At 40.1% G+C, this 19783-nt stretch overlaps 1 protein-coding gene across 2 annotated transcripts in view; it reads left to right on the plus strand.

Annotated features, from left to right (window-relative positions):
- Positions 1 to 19783, plus strand: part of MCPH1 (microcephalin 1) — a 1654378-nt gene that overhangs the window by 581569 nt on the left and 1053026 nt on the right. For both annotated transcript variants that reach the window (XM_078647933.1, XM_078647932.1), the window contains exon 10: positions 4558 to 4595. In XM_078647933.1, coding sequence (XP_078504059.1) covers positions 4558 to 4595 — 38 coding nt within the window. The remainder of the gene's footprint in view (positions 1 to 4557; positions 4596 to 19783) is intronic.

Here is a 19783-nt window from a genome sequence, read left to right on the forward strand (position 1 = left end):
TTCAGCGCTCAGGAGAGGGCGAAGAGCTAATCAGAGAAGCGCTAGCTATAAGGTGCGCTTTCAGGGCACCAGGCTGGCGGCAGTCACGCAGGGCAATAACAGCACACTAGCACCAAGTGTCAGCAAGGAGGCAAGGCCAAAGGTTGGGTCTCAGCCTCACATCAGAGGTCGCTGAGAGGGACCTCTGCACAGTGTTCACCCTCCCACTCCTGGACAGTCCAAGGACCCCTCAGCGCCAACCCTCCTAGGTTCCCAGGGCCGGTTCAAGGTCTCTCTCACCTGCTGACCAAGAGGAGCAGTCCGCTTTACGTGTGGAAACACTGGGGCGTTGTTCTCTCTGTTCTTCCTTAAGACAGGGCCAGATCAACAGGTAGGAGGGCAGCACCCTCAGACCAAACCGCAGCCCCTGGGAGCAGTCAGTTTAGCCTGTGACACAAGCCCCCTGACACCGCAGTCAGCACTCCAGCCAACCCAGCAGTGTGACAAAATGGCCGCCCAGTACCCTCCCTTATATAACCTGGGCCCAGGTCACTAAAGTGGTCCGGAAGGTTCTGGAACCCCTTAATGCTATCCTATGGGCTAGAGCTCTGAGGTAATTTCTGACAGGCGACCATTTTATGAAGCTCACCTATTACACCCTGATTGGCAGTGGCGAGGCGCCGGGAAACCTAAGGCCACACAAAAAAATTGGAGGAAAAATAAATGTGAGGCAAAAAGAGAGAAAAAATAGGGGAAGACCACCCAAAGGCTGACAGGTCTAACACTTCACTTTCCTTGAGAAAGAGGACTGGAATTTGTTACAATCTTAAGGACAGAAGGGGGGCTTCTGTTCCTGAGCCTGTCTCAGCTCTTTTAGAATCTGAAAGGTTTGTTTTTGTGTATTGTCAGCGTTCAGGATCTTAGCTTCATAAAATTCTGCTTTCCTTGTCAAAATCGCTTTCTTGTAAACTACAAACATTGCTTTGTATTCTAGCCGGGCACCTGGGTCGTAAGCTTTACGCCAGGCTCTCTCCCACTGGCTTAAGGTTTGTTTCTTGTTTCTTAGAGCCTCATTGAACCAGGGACCCCTTTTCCTTTGTAACTTACTCTTTCCCTGTGCGTGGGGGCTACTATGTCAACGGCGTTTTTCAGCCTCGTGGAAAGGGCGATGCTTTCTAGGTCTAGGTCAAGGTTTCCCTGTGTTGAACTTGGGATGGCTCATTTATGTAGAGTGTTAATCAAGTTGTCTTCTATCATTTTTTCCATCCCCTCAGCATTTTCCACTCCGGGTGGGGATGGATTGCTTGTCTCGTGGGTGGAAACAGGCCTCTAATTAAATGGATGATCGGACCAGGTGCAGAGTCTGATATCTATTGGACTAGTTAGTGGATGGGAGGTCCAGACCAAAACAAGTGTATGGCCCTTCTCGTGAGTAGGTGCATTCACCAGTTGCCTCAGTTCCAGGGAGACTAGTGCCTCTTCCAACTGTTTGACCTGGCTATCTTTGGTCATCTGATCCCAGCGAAATAAAAGTCCCCCATCACCAGGATACACTGATACCGCAAACGGATATCGTTGACTAATTCGGTGAAGAGCTCAACAAATTTGGGTGGCGTTCGCGGATGGCGATAAACTATCAGGACGATTAAACAGGTGGTCTGGGAGCAGAACTTAGCCCCCAACACATCAATGCTTTCTGCACATAAGGCCTCTGACTTTAGCTGTTGATTATACAAGATCGCGACTCCACCCCCTCTAGTGCTGCTTGGTCTGTTATAGCAGAGGGAGGCATAGTTTGGGGACATGGCTGCTACTAGGTCCGGTGCTCAGGACTCCTCGAACCAGGTCTCTGTAACTCATAGGATGTCCAGGGGTTCATCTTGGAGGAGCGAGAAAATCTCAAGATTGTGTTTCTGCAAGGAGCGGGTATTAAGGGTAGCCACCCGTAGTCCCTGTGGGTCGTTGGGCCAGGACGCCCTAGGTAGATGAGGTATGAAACCTGTGCTGCCTACTATCATTTGTGTCCTTAGTAGACCTTCTGCCCTGAGTGTGATAGCTATGTTATTCTCAAGTGGCACTGCTCCTTGAGCTAAGGTCAGGAGTTCCTCCACGGAGTACGAGTAGCGGGGATCAGGGGGGCTGGCCCATGGCCCGTTGCTGTGGTCAGAGACGATGTCTTAGTGACTGTCTTGGTGAAAGCTTGTCACTAGGGCCTCTTTTGATGTTCTGTGGTGGAAAGGGAGGCTGTTGCTCTGGTCCTTAGTGATGCCTTGGGTCATGTCCCCTTGTATATGGTGTATCACAGCAAGTGTTTCAATGATGAGCCGCAACAAACTTTCTGCCTTTAGAAGTTGCTGTATTGTTTTCTTTAGGGACACAACTTCATCCGTACTTGTAATGTTAGCTACTACCATAGGAGAGAATTAAAAACCAGCAGAACAGATGCTCCCCTGCCCCCCGCTAGCCATCTCGGCAGCACAAAGTATCATTTATAAAGATTACCTTTCAACTTTAGATCCCAATAATACACAGATATCTGGTTTTCAAGATATTCCTGAAAAAAGTAAGAGGCCGATTGAAGCAGCACTAATCCTGGAGGCATCCGTAACGTGAGGTGTTTGTACAAATGTTTGCAAAGCAACGTGTGTGTCCCAAACAACTGCCTTTTATTTCTGAGAGTAATTTGCTATATTGTAGTATATTCTTGTGCTTCCAATATGATTGGTGTTCGGCTCAGATGAAAACAATGTGTTGATTCAAGGAAAGCAAACAAATACTGTACTGCTGATGGGGCCCATTGGCCATTTTAGACTTGATTTTTCAAATGAAGCAAAAAACAAACAAAAAGGATACCACTGTTTATCTCAAAATGAACTTCTTGTTTTATTGGAGTATTATTGGATCCAAGATTAAGAATCTCAAATGAGTTGCATGTCTTTGGGTTATCAGACTTATTCTTGATTATTCTAGTTGAAGTAGTGACCCATTGATCACTCTTGAATCTACGACATTGTTTCTTAAGAAAAGGTTGCTTCTTAGGCCACCTTTGAGCAAACACCACAAGGCCATTAATGCCTTTGGCATTTCTGGCACCCTCTTTCTTCTCACGTCTTTGCTGTGTTGGTTTGAACCAGCGATGATGGATTAATATGTTGGCTGGCCTTTTTTGATGGCTTCTGGCAATCTGATTTCTTTAAGGCAAGTGATTGAGGTACATCTCACACAGCCTATTATTCCAACATGATATCCCCACAGTCAGTCAGGTGATTCTGCTACTTGTTCACCAAGGGGAACAGAGAGAACGGATCCCTTAGGGCTTGGTTTTACCTAATGCAAAATGTACAGTAAATTGATGCTGGGGCATGAACAGTGGATTTAAAAATATCTTACAAAATGACTAGCTCTTTGGGTACAACCTATATTTTAATAAACAATATACTACAGGTAATAGAAACATTTGATATTAAAATTAAATTCTTGCTCTGCCAACTTCACACGTTTAGGGTTTGCATGAGTGTCTTTTGCAGAATGACCAATGTACAGCATGCAATGAGGAGTGCTCATCCCTCCAAAATCCTAATGACCCGCCACTTCCAGTATGCATTCTTCTAAAAGCACCTTGCTAACAACACCTATGATTGTTGTCTGATGCTAATGGGTTTCACGGTAAGTTAGATACAGTGAAAAGAACCAATATGTACTCAAAAGTGAATGAAAAAAATGTAGATGGTGACAGTATCAAAAGCCATGATGAGACTGGCTCGTACCACCCCCTTGTCAGCAGCATTAGGTTCTTTGTATCAGATGTTCAAAAGAACTGTTTCAGTTTCTTGTACTGAGCGATGCCAGGCCATTGGAGATCCAGTGGTTGGTGAGTGCACTAGTGGTTATAAAACATGTTTTAAGGATCAGAACTGAGGAGGTTAGCGATGGGCTTGTAGTTTTTTTACAGTCTATGTTGGGGGCATTATTATTTGAGTAGGAACTTTGGTGTGCACTTGTTTAATCGTGAATAGAAACCTTACATATTGAAATAATTGGTTACAGCTTGAACTATGGTAATGTGTGATATTTGTTCTTCAAAAGCCGTCACTTAGGTATTGTGGTTTATGTGTTCCTCTAAGAGTTTCTAAACTGTTTTTTATTGTCAGTTTGTTATCTGTGTTGAAAATTTACAGGAGGCAATGCTAAGAGCCAGGCTTGGTTTTCAAAAGCAGTAAGCCAAACATAAGTGTATTGGATTGTGATATCTCTTTATAACTGTGCTACAGAGGCCTTGGAGTTAACTTGATGTACTCCTGCGGATTTAAAGAAGCAGTGGCAAAAATAACTTAGCAAATGATAAGATCCTACCTCTCATGCCACACTGTTGCTAGATTGCGCATTTCTGAAATATTTTGCTTATTCTGTTGACATGCTTAACCTCTAGTCTATGCCAAAGCTAGTGCTATAAAAGATAGCCATGCTTGTATTTATTGCATTGTTGTTGCATTTATTTTTGTTATATTGTGTATAATTTTATTTTAAGGATGCGAATCAAAACACTAATTATTGTTTCTTTGTCTTTTAACCTTTTAGCCAAAAAGATCATTGGTCATGACAAGCATGCCATCTGAGTAAGTACTGAATATGCTCATGCCCTTCCATCTGCTGTGGTATTAATGGCTTCTGAGAATCCCACAAACAGTCATTTCTGCGCCATCCCTTCACATAACCCCCTTGCACTTTGTTTTACATATAATTATGAGCTCAAATTTACTTTCTTGATAGGAGCTGAGGTAAATGAACTTGTTCTTTGGAAAGTTTTATGAAGCCTCTTCAAACAACGCCAAAGTTATTAGCAAGCCAAAGTCAGACTTAACTATAACTACACAGTGGCTACCACCACTGCTGTGTAACATATCATATATATATATGTGTATTACCTACTGGCGATAGCCAGTAGGTATATATAGTTAGGATTGTTTTCCATAGGGAAATCGCAACATTCTATTGGGAATAACTTTGGCGCCGGTTGAGGAATCTTCCTGAAATTTTCCTTAACTTTGCCTCGCAGCGCTCCGGTCCTTCCCTGAAAGTTTGGGGGGGATTCGTCAAGCGGGGGCCGAGATAAAAGGGGGGTCCCAAAACGTGTTTTCCCCATGTTAATTTCCATAGGGCGGTTGGACTCACTTTTAGCCCGAACAGCTGAATGGTTTTCCACCAAACTTGGCAAAATTGTAGGGACTGGTAGCCCGATGTGCCTTTGCTATGTCTCAAGATATGTGCTCCAGTGGTTTTTACGAAAATTAACTTTGAAAAAATATATATTGGGCTACATTGGGCTATATATATGTTAGAGCCCAAATGTAGCCCAATGTAGCCCAATGTAGCCCAAAGATGGCCACCAGAGACAAAAAAAAAAATATCAGCCAGATGTAGCCCAACTATAGCCCAATGACAGAATGTCCCAGAGTGTACTAAAGAACAACTAGAGCGCTAACAGTCTTACTTATGACAAAAGTATGGCACACCTGAAGTCATCTTGATTGGAATAAAGTGATAACACTTAAAACATTTAATTTGCAAAGGAACAAAATGAGGGGGTTCATTTTGCCATAGAAATTATGATTAGTGCTGAAGAAAGAAAAATTAGGGCACATTTTGAGTGACTTCTCAAATCCTCTTATATTTCATTAAAAAAATTCTGATATGCAGTCTCCCAAGATGGCCACCAGAGACAAAAGAGCCTGTGCTTAAAAACTCTGTTAGCAAAGCAGGCATTTGAGATTTAAAAAATGTTTTAATATATAAAAACGTTATCCGCTAATAGAATTAGCATTTAAAAAACCTTGCGAATTCAATGAAAAAACCATAGGTTTCAGGCCTTATATAGTTAGGAATTAGCATTTAAAAAACCTTGCGAATTCACTGAAAAAACCATAGGTTTCAGGCCTTATATAGTTAGGAATTAGCATTTAAAAAACCTTTGAAATTCACTGAAAAAACCATAGGTTTCAGGCCTTATATAGTTAGGAATTCGCATTTAAAAAACCTTGCAAATTCACTGAAAAAACCATAGGTTTCAGGCCTTATATAGTTAGGAATTAGCATTTAAAAAACCTTTGAAATTCACTGAAAAAACCATAGGTTTCTGGAGTTATATAGTTAGGAATTAGTTTTTAAAAAACCTTTGAAATTCACTCAAAAAACTATAAGTTTTAGTGGTGTTATAGTTAGCTGGACATTTTACTCATACAAAACCATTGAAATTGCTCCTATATAGTTAGTTGTACTAACTATATTTCGCGCACCCGCAATCCACTGCTGATGATGTCACATATTAGATCATTCATGACATGGTCAGTGACATCACTGATGACATCTCAAATTAGATCACTGATGACATCACTGATGACATCATCCACGTGACAATCACATACACCTTTTCATACACTATTAAAATTTTTCATCACTCTTTGTAAAATACAGAGTATCATATTTAAATCCATTGTCACAGCAATACAAGTATCTAAAAATCCACTCAGTGATTCATAGATGTATACACACATCTAATCCCTTACCTATGGATTCACTCATACATGCTGTCAATGAACAATAGAACACTATCAAAAATACTTATACATCTATATCGACATTAAACAACAGCACGCATCCTATTCACATATGAAGTCATCCTACTCACTTATGCAAACAATGGATCATACTTACATATTTACTTAGCAACACACTTATACAAACACCACTTCTTCTATTCATTTAGATAGTAAGTCATACTTAGTGAATTATAAAATCATTATTACAAGTATACAGTTATCCATAGAGTCACTCACACAATCATTGTGTCTTATGTATACTTATTTATATACAGCAACTGACACATACACTGCCTTTTATTTTTCTAGTTTGTTGGACCTGTACCATTGAGAAATATATTTGCTCATCACCACACCCATAAAGATATTCACACACCCAAACAACTGTTAGAACATGTTGTTTTAACTTCATATATCTACTGAATCAACTATTCACACATCTTTGGACAGTCACACACCCCCCACCGAACCACACACACTTTCACACTCCCATACAAATACTCAGTTAACTAATCAATAACTAATATAGACTTTCACATAGCTAGTAACCAACTGTAGAATCAGTTTACACAACAACTGACAAAGTGATACAGATATTCACTCAGTTTAGTCACTATCCACTATATTTAGTGAGACATTATAAATTGGTCAAGTAAACAGTCAATTACACTGCTACTAAATCCTCCATCCAAATATTTATTTATATATATCCACTTATTCTTCAATGCAAATTGCTATATATATAATGCATATTTAAATAACGAAGCAAACCACATTCACTGGATGATGTCATCAGTGATGTCATCAGTGATGTCATTTGAGATGTCATCAGTGATGTCACTGACCATGTCATGAATGATCTAATATGTGACATCATCAGCAGTGGATTGCGGGTGCGCGAAATATAGTTAGTACAACTAACTATATAGGAGCAATTTCAATGGTTTTGTATGAGTAAAATGTCCAGCTAACTATAACACCACTAAAACTTATAGTTTTTTGAGTGAATTTCAAAGGTTTTTTAAAAGCTAATTCCTAACTATATAACTCCTGAAACCTATGGTTTTTTCAGTGAATTTGCAAGGTTTTTTAAATGCGAATTCCTAACTATATAAGGCCTGAAACCTATGGTTTTTTCAGTGAATATATATATACATATATATATATTCCAATCAAAGTCGCCCTGAAGCGAGAACACGCCGGTTAGCAGGCATGGATCAATAAAACCACAGGCTCGTAGTGCAGAGTTACAATGTTCTGTCCCTAACGCGTTTCAAAGCACTTTGGCTTCTTCATCAGAGGGAAATCACTGACTCACGGGTAACATTGCTTCAAGAACTTTATAATGCATGCGCACATCACATTTGCCACAGGTGAGTAAAGTTCAAGGCACGCTGGTTCTTGTAGTTTCAATTCACAAGCATCGTATTTCCTCAGTGGGTTCCGTTTGTACAGTGAATGATAAAATAAATACACACACCTAAAGTGGGCCTCCGTCCCAGGAACCGTGGTCATGTGTATGTATCCTGCAGTACCTCAAAAGGCTTCAGGGCGACTTTGATTGGAATTGAATGCGGCAGCCTGGCCGCAGAGAACACGCCACCGTGGTGTTTTCACGGGACCTCGACAGAAAACTTTTCCGTGTCCTTTTGAGGTACTGCAGGATACATACACATGACCACGGTTCCTGGGACGGAGGCCCACTTTGGGTGTGTGTATTTATTTTATCATTCACTGTACAAACGGAACCCACTGAGGAAATACGATGCTTGTGAATTGAAACTACAAGAACCAGCGTGCCTTGAACTTTACTCACCTGTGGCAAATGTGATGTGCGCATGCATTATAAAGTTCTTGAAGCAATGTTACCCGTGAGTCAGTGATTTCCCTCTGATGAAGAAGCCAAAGTGCTTTGAAACGCGTTAGGGACAGAACATTGTAACTCTGCACTACGAGCCTGTGGTTTTATTGATCCATGCCTGCTAACCGGCGTGTTCTCGCTTCAGGGCGACTTTGATTGGAATATATATATATATATATATATATATATATATATATATATCCATTCATCCTACTGGCGGTCGCCAGTAGGTAGTTATAGTTAGGACCTAGTTTCCATAGGAAATCCGCAACATTCGATTGGGAATAACTTTGGCGTTGATGGACGGCATTGGCTGAATTTCTCCAAGAAAATGGCCAGCTCTGCTTCGCTCCTTCCCTGAAAGTTTGGGGGGGATTCGTCAAGCGGGGGCCGAGATAAAAGGGGGGACCCAAAACGTGTTTTCCCCATGTTAATTTCCATAGGGCAGTTGGACTCACTTTTAGCCCGAACGGCTGAATGGATTTCCACCAAACTTGGCAAAATTGTAGGGACTGGTAGCCCGATGTGCCTTTGCTATGTCTCAAGATATGTGCTTCAGTGGATTTTGAGTAATTTAGGTTCAAAAATATATATATATCTATAAGCGCGCCCCGGTACGCGCACCGGGGCGCGTACCAGCGAGAAACGCGAGTTCGCGCGCGGAAAGCTGCTTGGCTCTCGGGTGTCTGTCAACATTCGAAACAGTCCTGAGCGGCCGCCATCTTGTGTCTCGGTAGGATCGAGACACAAGAGGTGGCAAAAACAAAGTGGGAAATTACCATAAGGGGGCAGGGTAGACCCTTCCTGACCCCCTAGGTTTGATGTGGGGGCCATAAAAGGGCCCCGCGGGGGGAGCGCCCGGTACGCGCACCGGGGAGCGTACCGGGGAGCATACTTTGGTGAAAAATAGTGAAAAAAGTTAATGTAAAATAATTATTTTGAGTGTTCAGAGGTAGGGTAGCTGAGAAAAGAGCTTTTGGGTTCTGTGGCTGATTTAGGTACCTATCAGTACATCTCACACACATCCACATGCACACACCCCACACACACACACCTACACACACCTCACACACCCACACCTCCACCCACACCCAAACACCCCACACACCCACACACACACCTTACACACCCACACCCCCACCTCACACACCGACATCTCCACCCACACCCAAACACCCCACACACACACACCTTACACACCCACACCCCCACCCACACTCACACACCCACACCCACACCTCCTCCCCCCCCCCCCCACACACACCTCACAGACACACCCCACACACCCCCCACACACACCTCCTCTCCCCCCCCTCACACATGGGGAAAACCCAGTGAAACAGTAAAATTATAATTTAAAGTGCTTAGAGGTAGGGTAGCTCTGAATAGAGTTGTTGTGTTGTGTGGGTGATTTAAGTACCAGCATGTAGGTACCAATAGAGTTTAAAATTCAATGTACACCATCTCCTCTGTAGATATCTTGCATGTTGTTACAGAAGTTATTGTGGTATATGGAATCTATACCATAGTCTCTCAGGAAAGCAGAAACAACATGGAGGCAGGAGATGAAAAAGAGATGTCAAATACACATTGGAGATAATATAGTGGGAGAAAGGAAGTAACTATGAGCAAACTTACTATGTTACACAAAAAAGTTGCACAGTATACTGTAAGTCTCAGTTTATATTATAATCATTTTGGTAGTATTTCATGAATTACATATAAAAATGAATAATGTCTCGAACAATTTTTAATTATTAAATATACATTTATTGTTGAGATTGTTCATAATTTAATAACACTTCTAACATTACATCATCCCGAATGTCCTCCAAATTTTCATTACATGATTCAAATGATTCAAGACAGTCAATTAGTTGTTGATCTTCAGACTCATCCATGAAATCCAAGTCTTCGTTAAGAATATCTTTATTCATAATTTCAAAAGAAATTGTATAGCTCTCCTCTTTACCTTCCATTTTTTTGCTGTAAATTGCATAAAAAATAAATATATCAGTAGAGTTAGGGCACTGTTGGGTTTAAGTTCAGACAGGTACTTCTGAGTTTTTAACAGTGAAGTTATCTTTGGGCAGTGTATGGTATCAGGCAGGAAGTAGAAATATAAAACATTGTATGTGAAGAAGCCTAAGTAATTTCATAATTATACCAGAGAAGCCTAACTCAATCTATAACTATAACAGAGAAGCCTATCTCAATCTATAAATATAACAGAGGGACAGTAAATAACTATCACAAAACGTTTTTACAAATTACCTTAAAGTGCCGCTTACAAATTAACAACTTACCTTATTGAAAGGTGATGAAGATAAATGGAGAAAATTGTTTCAAGATGTACCTCAGGTAGGTGTAGTCAAAATGGCCGTGTTTCCCTCTCATTTTACATTTATATTCATGTACATAACCAATCAAATGTCAGGAAAAAATAGTAGAAAATGAAAGTAACATTTTAATTGGTTGTAAATCCTAACTGTTCATATGTGTTTTTGTCATGTAATTTACCTCAGGATATTTAGACAGGGCTACAGGGCAAATGGCTCAATGGAATTCCACCAAATTTGGGAAAATGGTAGGGACTGGTATGTAGTATGGCCTATTCTATATTTGGTGAACATCTCTACAGAGGTTTTTATGTAAATTAACTTTAAAAAAAAATTGGGAGCGCTCACCGGTGCGCGCCTCCATTACGCGTACAGGCAGCGCTACGGGAGTCCTCCATCTTGTGTTTCAGTAGAATTGAGACACAAGATGGAGGACAAACAACATTGGGAATGGGTAAAAGGGGGCACGGTAGACACCCCTTGACCCCCTAGGTTTTCTGAGGGGGGCTTAGGAGGCCCATATAGGCACAAAAAAATAAAAATAAATAATAAATTCACGGGGGAAGCGCCCGGTACGCGTACCGGGGACCGTACTTTGGTGAAAAACAGTGAAAAAAGTTAGAGTAAAGTAATTGTTTTGAGTGATCAGAGGTAGGGTAGCCCTGAAAAGAGCTTTTGGGTTCCAATGCACAGTCTTATATTCAGGAGGAATATTCTATTCCCCTCATCTGAGAAGTGCACACCATCTCCTCTGTAGATATCTTGCATGTTGTAACGCAAGTTATTGTTGTATATTGAACCCATTCCATAGTCTCTCATGTAAGCAGAAACAGATTTATTCACATGTTTCCGTGCTTTCTCAAATTGTGGACAAAATTGGTTGGACCAATTCCATTTCTGTCTTTGGCATATATTGGAAAATACCAAGGCAGTTTGAGGAAAAAGTGCCATCAATTGTTCAAAGGTGTCCTTTAAAAGCATTTCCAGACCTACCCCAGTCAAAGTGCCTAAGTCATTTCCACCACAGTGCAGAATTATGAGGTGAGGGTGTGGCAGATGCAAAAAGTTTTTCACCAATGGTATCAATTGATGACATCTCAATCCTCTCTGGCCAATCCATTTAATGTTCACATTTGGTAAATCAAGATTGTGAAAATTTCTGGTAGCTGCATACCTTTGAGCCCAGTGGATGTAGCTATGTCCAATAATCCAGACAGAATACATGGTAAGAGGAGGTTCTGGTGCAGTCAGATGAAGTGTGGGAATGAAATGGCAGTTTGAACAGTAGGAGTTTGCAAAAAACAAACTGTGGAGTTTCAGTGCTCTTGAATCACAAGCAATGATTGGTGGATTCAGATAGTTGAAAACTGAAAGTTAGGGTGCATGGTTCTGTTTTGTGAAATAAGCCATTTGAAGGGTTAAGAAAAAGTCATTTAAAGAAACATTGCACTGGATAAGCTGGGGTATTATGAGGTCAAACATCCTTGCTAAGTTGAATTGCAACATTGTAGAATAAACTTTTAAACCTGAGAGCTCAGTGAGGAGGGAGTTGCTATGGTAACAGGTAGAAAGGGCTGAGGGGGGAAGGGTGTTGACTTGAAAATAGAGAGGGAAGAGTTTTGATTGGTTACCATGAGGAATATGTGTGTAGAATTAGAGGTTCTCTGTGCCATTCATGGTTGCAGTGGCTGGAGTACATACCTTTTGCTCTGCTAAAGAAATATTGGTGTGTGTGTCTGACACTGTTCTCAATCTCCCAAAGCATTTGTAAAGGTGAGTAATGATTCATTTAATATAGATAGAGAGTTGTATACTCTATGGAGAATATTTGGAAGCATATTGTGGTTTTTTAATGTTGCTTTGTGTCATGCTTTTAGTTAATGCTTGGTAAAACGTTTTTACTGCATAGAGGAATTGTATTTCGTAAAATTGTGAAGTTTCAGTAGTGACATGGAATGCTTGTACATAGGACCTGTGCTGTGTTTCTTAAATGTGATGTCAAAAACGATTTTGGGGAAAATGAATGGCTTTTACATTTTTTAGAAGGAATAAATAATGTGTGCATGCTTAAAGAAATACATTTGACTCTTTCATAATGATGTTACCTGTGTTAACTCAGTGTAGGAAGCACATTGAGTTTCTTTGCATAGAGGAATTGTATTTTGTAAAATTGTGAAGTTTCAGTAGTGACATGGAATGCTTGTACATAGGACCTGTGCTGTGTTTCTTAAATGTGATGTCAAAAACGATTTTGGGGAAAATGAATGGCTTTTACATTTTTGAGAAGGAATAAATAGTGTCTGCATGATTAAAGAAATACGTTTGACCCTTTCACAATGGTGTTACTTGTGTTAACTCAGAGTAGGAAGCACATTGAGTTTCTTTGCTGTTGGTTTGTGTCATGTTTTTTGAGAATGGTTGAATTTCAGTAGTGAAATTGAATGCTTGTACATAGGACCTGTGCTGTGTTTCTTAAATGTGGTGTGAAAAACGTCTTTGGGGAAAATGAATGGCTTTTACATTTTTGAGAAGGAATAAATAGTGTCTGCATGATTAAAGAAATACATTTGAACCTTTTACAATTATGTCACCTGTATTTTCCATACTAGGAAGCACATTGAGATTCTTTGCAATTAGTTCCTGTGATGTTTTTTGATAATGCTTGGTATCAACATTTGCAAGAAAGAGGATTTGTATTTTGTGAAATAGTGAGGTTTCAGTAGTTGAATTGAATGCTTGTACATAGGACCTGTGCTGTGGTTCTTAAATGTAATGTGAAAAACGATTTGGGGGAAAATGAATGGCTTTTACATTTTTGAGAAGGAATAAATAGTGTCTGCATGATTAAAGAAATACATTTGAACCATTTACAATGATGTCACCTGTGTTACCTCATACTAGAAGCACATTGAGCTTCTTTGCTGTTGGTTTGTGTCATGTTTTTTGATAATTCTTGGTATGAATATTTGCAAGATAGGGGATTTGTATTTTGTGAAATTGTGAAGTTTCAGTAGTGACAAGGAATGCTTGTACATAGGACCTGTGCTGTGTTTCTTAAATGTGATGTGAAAAACGATTTTGGGGAAAATGAATGGCTTTTACATTTTTCAGAAGGAATAAATAGTGTCTGCATGATTACATAAATATATTTGAATCTTTCACAATAATGTCACCTGTGTTACCTCAGATTAGGAAGTAGATTGTGCAGATGAGGTGAGGCATGTCCAGAGGGACAGAGGAGGTGAGGCCTGTGTTCAAGACTGTAGTGGGAGAGAGGCCTTTCCTGGGGAGCGTAGGTGGTGAGGCCTGTGTCTAAGAGTGCAGTGGACTAGGCTTCATGAAGCCTATCCCCCACTGCACTCTTAGACATAGGTGTCACCTTCTTTGTACCCGTGGACAGACCTCTCTTCCACTACACTCTTCAATACAGGCCTCACCTCTTCTGCACCCCTAGACAATCCTCACCTCATCTGCAACCCTGAATAGACTTCAACTAATCTGCATCCTTAGACAGGCTTAGCTTATTTACACCCTTGGACATGTCACCTCATCGGCACCCAGTTACCATCAATTATACTCAATACATTGAGGCCTGTCCAGAGGACACAGATGAGGTAAGGCTTGTCCAAGGGTCAGAGGAGGTCAGTCCTCTCCACTGGACTCATGGACACTGAATGCTTGTACATAGGACCTGCACTGTGTGTCTAAAATGTTATTTAAAAAACGATTTTGGTGCAAATCATTGACTTTCAGATTTTTGGGAAGGAATAAATAGTGTCTGCATGATTAAATAAATATATTTTCAGAACAGTTTTATATTTTTTTTGTATTTTTTATGGGGAGAAACAAAAAACAGGGAATTGTAAACGGCTCAACTGGAGCAAAAAAAAATCAGGAAAAATTAGGGTTTTTTGGGGCAATTGTGGTTGTCACCAGCAAGAACGATGAGCTTTACGCTCTGCTCACCATAGCTGATGGTCTTACCACAAAAAATACAAGTGACCCTGAATTCACCAAACCGTGGTTGTATGATTGGCATCGTCTCCCTTGTGTCTGGTCCCGATGGAGTGGGTTGCTTTCTTTTGGAGGTGCTGGGTGAAGATTGGGGAAGGTTACTGGCCATTTCTCTCATCTCTGCAGCAGCATAGTTGTTGGGATGCTTGCGCTGCATATGCCTACTCATGGTGCAATTACCAAATGAATATTTCCTATTAGGGTTCCCCCTTGAAAGTTCCATGCCACAGATTCGGCAAGTCACCTTTTGCGCATTCACTTTTTTCTTGCCCTCTGGGATGGAAAAAAACTCCCATACAATATGTTCCTTTGGCCTATATGGGGCATTGTCTTCTGGGAGGAATGTCCTTCTCCCCTCCTCGTCCTCCGCCTCCTCTTCTTCTTCTTGACCACCAATGTGATGTTGTGGTGGTCCTCTTGGTGGTGGTGGTGGTGGTGGTTGTGCAGATGCTCCAGCTGCTGCTGCTACTGTAGCCATTTTAAAGTAGAAAAGATTAGAGACAGATCTCCAAACAGGTCTTCCTCAGTCAAAGGACAAAGTCAGAATAAGGAAAAAAGGTGGGGGCTTTCATCATTTGGAAAACAAAACTGTTCTGGACCAATGAAAAGTGTTATTTTCAAGTCACATGATCCGAGTTTTCATTATTTGGAAACCAAAACTGATCTGCACCAATGAAAAGTGTTATTTTCAGATCACATGGCACGTCAGGCCGTTGCACGATCGTATGCGCTCGCGTGCTTCCGGGTGCGCTTACGCAGTGCGTCATATGACGCATCACGCGGCTACGCGATACGTCACAATGTTGTTTTCGTTCGCGGCAATAGCGCTAACGGGACGCTCACCGGTACGCGCCCCGGTGCGCGCCGTAGCACTGCGCTTACCCGTGAGCGCATCGGTACGTGCCCCGGGAGCGCTCCGGGGCAAAAAAAAACTATTACATAATTATACAATATAAAATTCGTTATAACATTTTTTACTTTTTATACCTATAGAGATTTGCTATTAAAAAAACATTGAAATTCACTGAAAAAAACATAGGTTTCACACCAGTTATAGTTAGGAATTAGCATTTAAAAAACCTATTAAATTCACTGAAAAAAACCATAGGTTTCACACCTGTTATAGTTAGCTAGAAGTTTTACTCTCATAAAACTATTGAAATTCCCACGTTATAGTTAGTTGGACTCACTATAACTTGCGCGTGCAATGCACTGCTGATGACGTCACATATTACATCACTCATGACATGGTCAGTGACATCACTCATGACATCACTCATGACATCATCCTTGTGATACAGTGACAGACCTCCTTTCACTGTAATGTAACCCTTAAAACACATATTCAAAAATAGAAACTAAAATTTTCAAAAAAAATGGAGATACCCATACCAGTTACAACAACTAATTCAATATTTCCACCATCTATATACACATCCACTCATTCACCAACAGTTCTATATAATCACTCATACGTATACTCACTCATCATATGTAGTGATACACATATACATCCTGTTACATACCGACAGTCATCCAAAATATACTCTCACACATACTCACACATGCAAATAAACTATTGAACATCCATTTATTTGCATATACAGCTATACACACACTACCACCTTACTTCTAAGGAACCTTACACATACTTACTCTCTTAAACAATCACTTATAGAAACACATACTTATTTAAACAGGAACTCTTACAAATCTCTTACTCTCACATATACTCACTTATATACATCAATATTCACATATATTAGATTAAAACATATGTAGTTACTGATAAAGATACTGAGACAGTCATTCAGTCACTAACACACACATATATACACTCATCCACCCATACAGTCCTGCACATATGCTGTCTTCAAAACACATACAAACAGAGAGTCAGTCATTCATGCATCTATGTGCTAAGTAATACCCCCACCAAACCATACAAACACTCATACTGATAATAAGAAAAACATCTAATAACCCATATACCTACACATGTAGCTACTCACCAACCAGTTAGTTGGACTCACTATAACTTGCGCGTGCAATGTACTGCACTGCTGATGACGTCACATATTACATCACTCATGACATGGTCAGTGACATCACTCATGACATCACTGATGACACCATCCAGTGAATGTGTGTCTTTTTAAAAAATAATTATGTTATATATGTATATGTAAAAATTGATGAAAGAATACATGTTTAAATAAGTGTTTACATGGATGTTTAAAAAAAATTGATTAGTTAACTAGATTATTAAGTGTATCTTAGTGAATACATATATTAGTGAGCAATGTTTAAATATGTACATATATGTATTAGTGATCCACTTGGTGTATAAGTGGCTGCATGGGTTGGTGAGTAGCTACATGTGTATGTATATGGGTTATTAGATGTTTTTCTTAGTATCAGTATGAGTGTTTGTATGGTTTGGTGGGGGTATTACCTAGCACATAGATGCATGAATGACTGACTCTCTCTTTGTATGTGTTTTAAAGACAGCATATGTGCAGGACTGTATGGGTGGATGAGTGTGTATATGTCTGTGTTAGTGAGTGAATGACTGGCTCACTAGTTTCTTTATCAGTAACTACATATGTTTTAATCTAGTATATGTGAATATTGATGTATATAAGCGAGTATATGTGAGAGTGAGGGATTGTAAGAGTTCCTGTTTAAATTAGTATGTGTTTCTATAAGTGATTGTTTAAGAGAGTAAGTATGTGTAAGTTTCTTTAGAAGTAAAGTGATAGTGTGTGTATAGCTGTATATGCAAATAAATGGATGTTTAATAGTTTATTTGCATGTGTGAGTATGTGTCAGAGTATCTTTTAGATGACTGTCGGTGTGTAACAGGATGTATAGGTGTATCACTACATATGATGAGTCAGTATATGTATGAGTGACTATATAGAACTGTTGGTGAATGAGTGGATGTGTATATAGATGGTGGAATTATTGAATTGGTTGTTGTAACTGGTATGGGTATCTCCATTTTTTTGAAAATTTTAGTTTCTATTTTTGAATATGTGTTTCAAGGGTTACATTACAGTGAAAGGAGGTCTGTCACTCTGTCACAAGGATGGTGTCATCAGTGATGTCATGAGTGATGTCACTGACCATGTCATGAGTGATGTAATATGTGACGTCATCAGCAGTGCATTGCACGCGCAAGTTATAGTGAGTCCAACTAACTATAACGTGGGAATTTCAATGGTTTTATGCGAGTAAAATTTCCAGCTAACTATAACTGGTGTGAAACCTATGGTTTTTTCAGTGAATATATATATATATATATATTTCTAGAACTGAATCTTCCTACAAAATTAGTAAGCACTCCAAACAGATTGACTTCCTAGTTTTCCTTTGCTGTTGGTGGACTCGCGGGAGTTGTAGTTTTTAACCCCATAATTAATGGCATTCCTTAGTTTCAAGCTACAAATTACAAGCTCACTTTTTGTTTCCATCTTACTACAATTTACACGCATGAATGAATGTTTTAGGCACTCTAGGCAGCTCTTCACAAAAACCGCAAATAAACTTGAGTAATAAAATATGACAACATTTTAAACTTGTATTTCAGTGTCAGCCATTGTTGACAGAGAGATGAACTAGAGTAGGAAGGTTTAATTTTTTTCTGAAATTTAGGGTGTTTTTTTTCCGGCCTCTTATGCTCCAGAAAATTATTGCAGGAACAAATGCCCTAAGCATCGGCCTCCCACCGCGGATAGGCTGCAGGCTGTTTTGCAAGTAAGCTCGGTTCAGCTGGACATACGTCTGAGCAGGGAGTAGAGGTTAATTTTCTTTAAGAGGTGCCAGGAGACACTCCTTCCTTACTTCTAAATGTATAAGTATGCAACTTATATATCGTGACTCCAGCCTACTGGCAGTGGAGCGCTGTACAGGATACAAGGCAGAGGCACAGTCAGCTAGGAATGGAAGCATAGTTGGTTTCTTGGAGCGAAATTGGACTATTGGTGTTCTTTAAAGGGATGTGTCTTCAGTTCTTTCCTTCGGTCCTAGATAACATGGGAAGACATTTGACCACGGCTTCGGCCTTCCTGGGAAGCCAGTGAAGAGCTATTCTGTCCTTGGTCACATGGTGTATATGTGTGAGACAAGTAGCCAGATAAACCCCAATGTTCTAGTATTTCTGTAAAAAGGCTAGCCAGTTTTCCGAAATCCCTATCTATATAAGGCATCCAGATAATCAAGTCTTGAGTTAATAATCTAGCCATCTAGGAAGGTTGTAAGTCCAGGGAGGAATTCATTTGATGATTTTCTTTACAACGTGACACACGATCATATAGAAAAAACTCAATGTATTTTACCTTCTTTTGGTGGATTAAATTGTTCGTTGAGGAGTATAAGCAAAGTGAGTAGATCAGTGCTCCGTAGGTTTGCTTTAATTCCAAATAGAATATTTTCTCTTTTGCTCCGATTAAGTTGGAGGGAGTTACTTCTCAACCAAACATTGAAAAAGTGCCTTCAATTGACGTCTGTACAACAGATTTGCGTGTCAATGGCTACAGCTATAATTTCAAATTGTAGTGTCTTGTGATATTCATTAGTGGCATCAGATATATTTGAAACAAACAGGGAAATAGGAGGACGCCTTAGGGGCATAAATGCACTCATTTGACCTCTATGCTGAGGTGAACCAGTTTTCACTCTGGCAACATCTTGTGGATGCCCTACTAAAATTCCATAGTCGCCTCATCAAATGCTTCTCAAAGATGATGGAGGGTCAGCAAGCCGGTTCCAATATATTCTTGAGCTATTGTCCAAGATTTGTGTGTACCGAAATGCACAATCCTGGCTGCGTAATCACATTATATTTACAGCAGCGATAATTATGTTTTACTCTACCTTGACTCATCCCTGCACTGGTTCCTTTTAAATAGGCCTTAACTACTAATCTACATCTATCCATAAAGAGGCGCAGAAGACCAACTTTCCATCAAATATCGAGAGTCCTCTCTGGT

This window comes from Lissotriton helveticus, chromosome 6 (assembly GCF_964261635.1).
Source record: "Lissotriton helveticus chromosome 6, aLisHel1.1, whole genome shotgun sequence".
Lineage (NCBI taxonomy): Eukaryota > Metazoa > Chordata > Amphibia > Caudata > Salamandridae > Lissotriton > Lissotriton helveticus.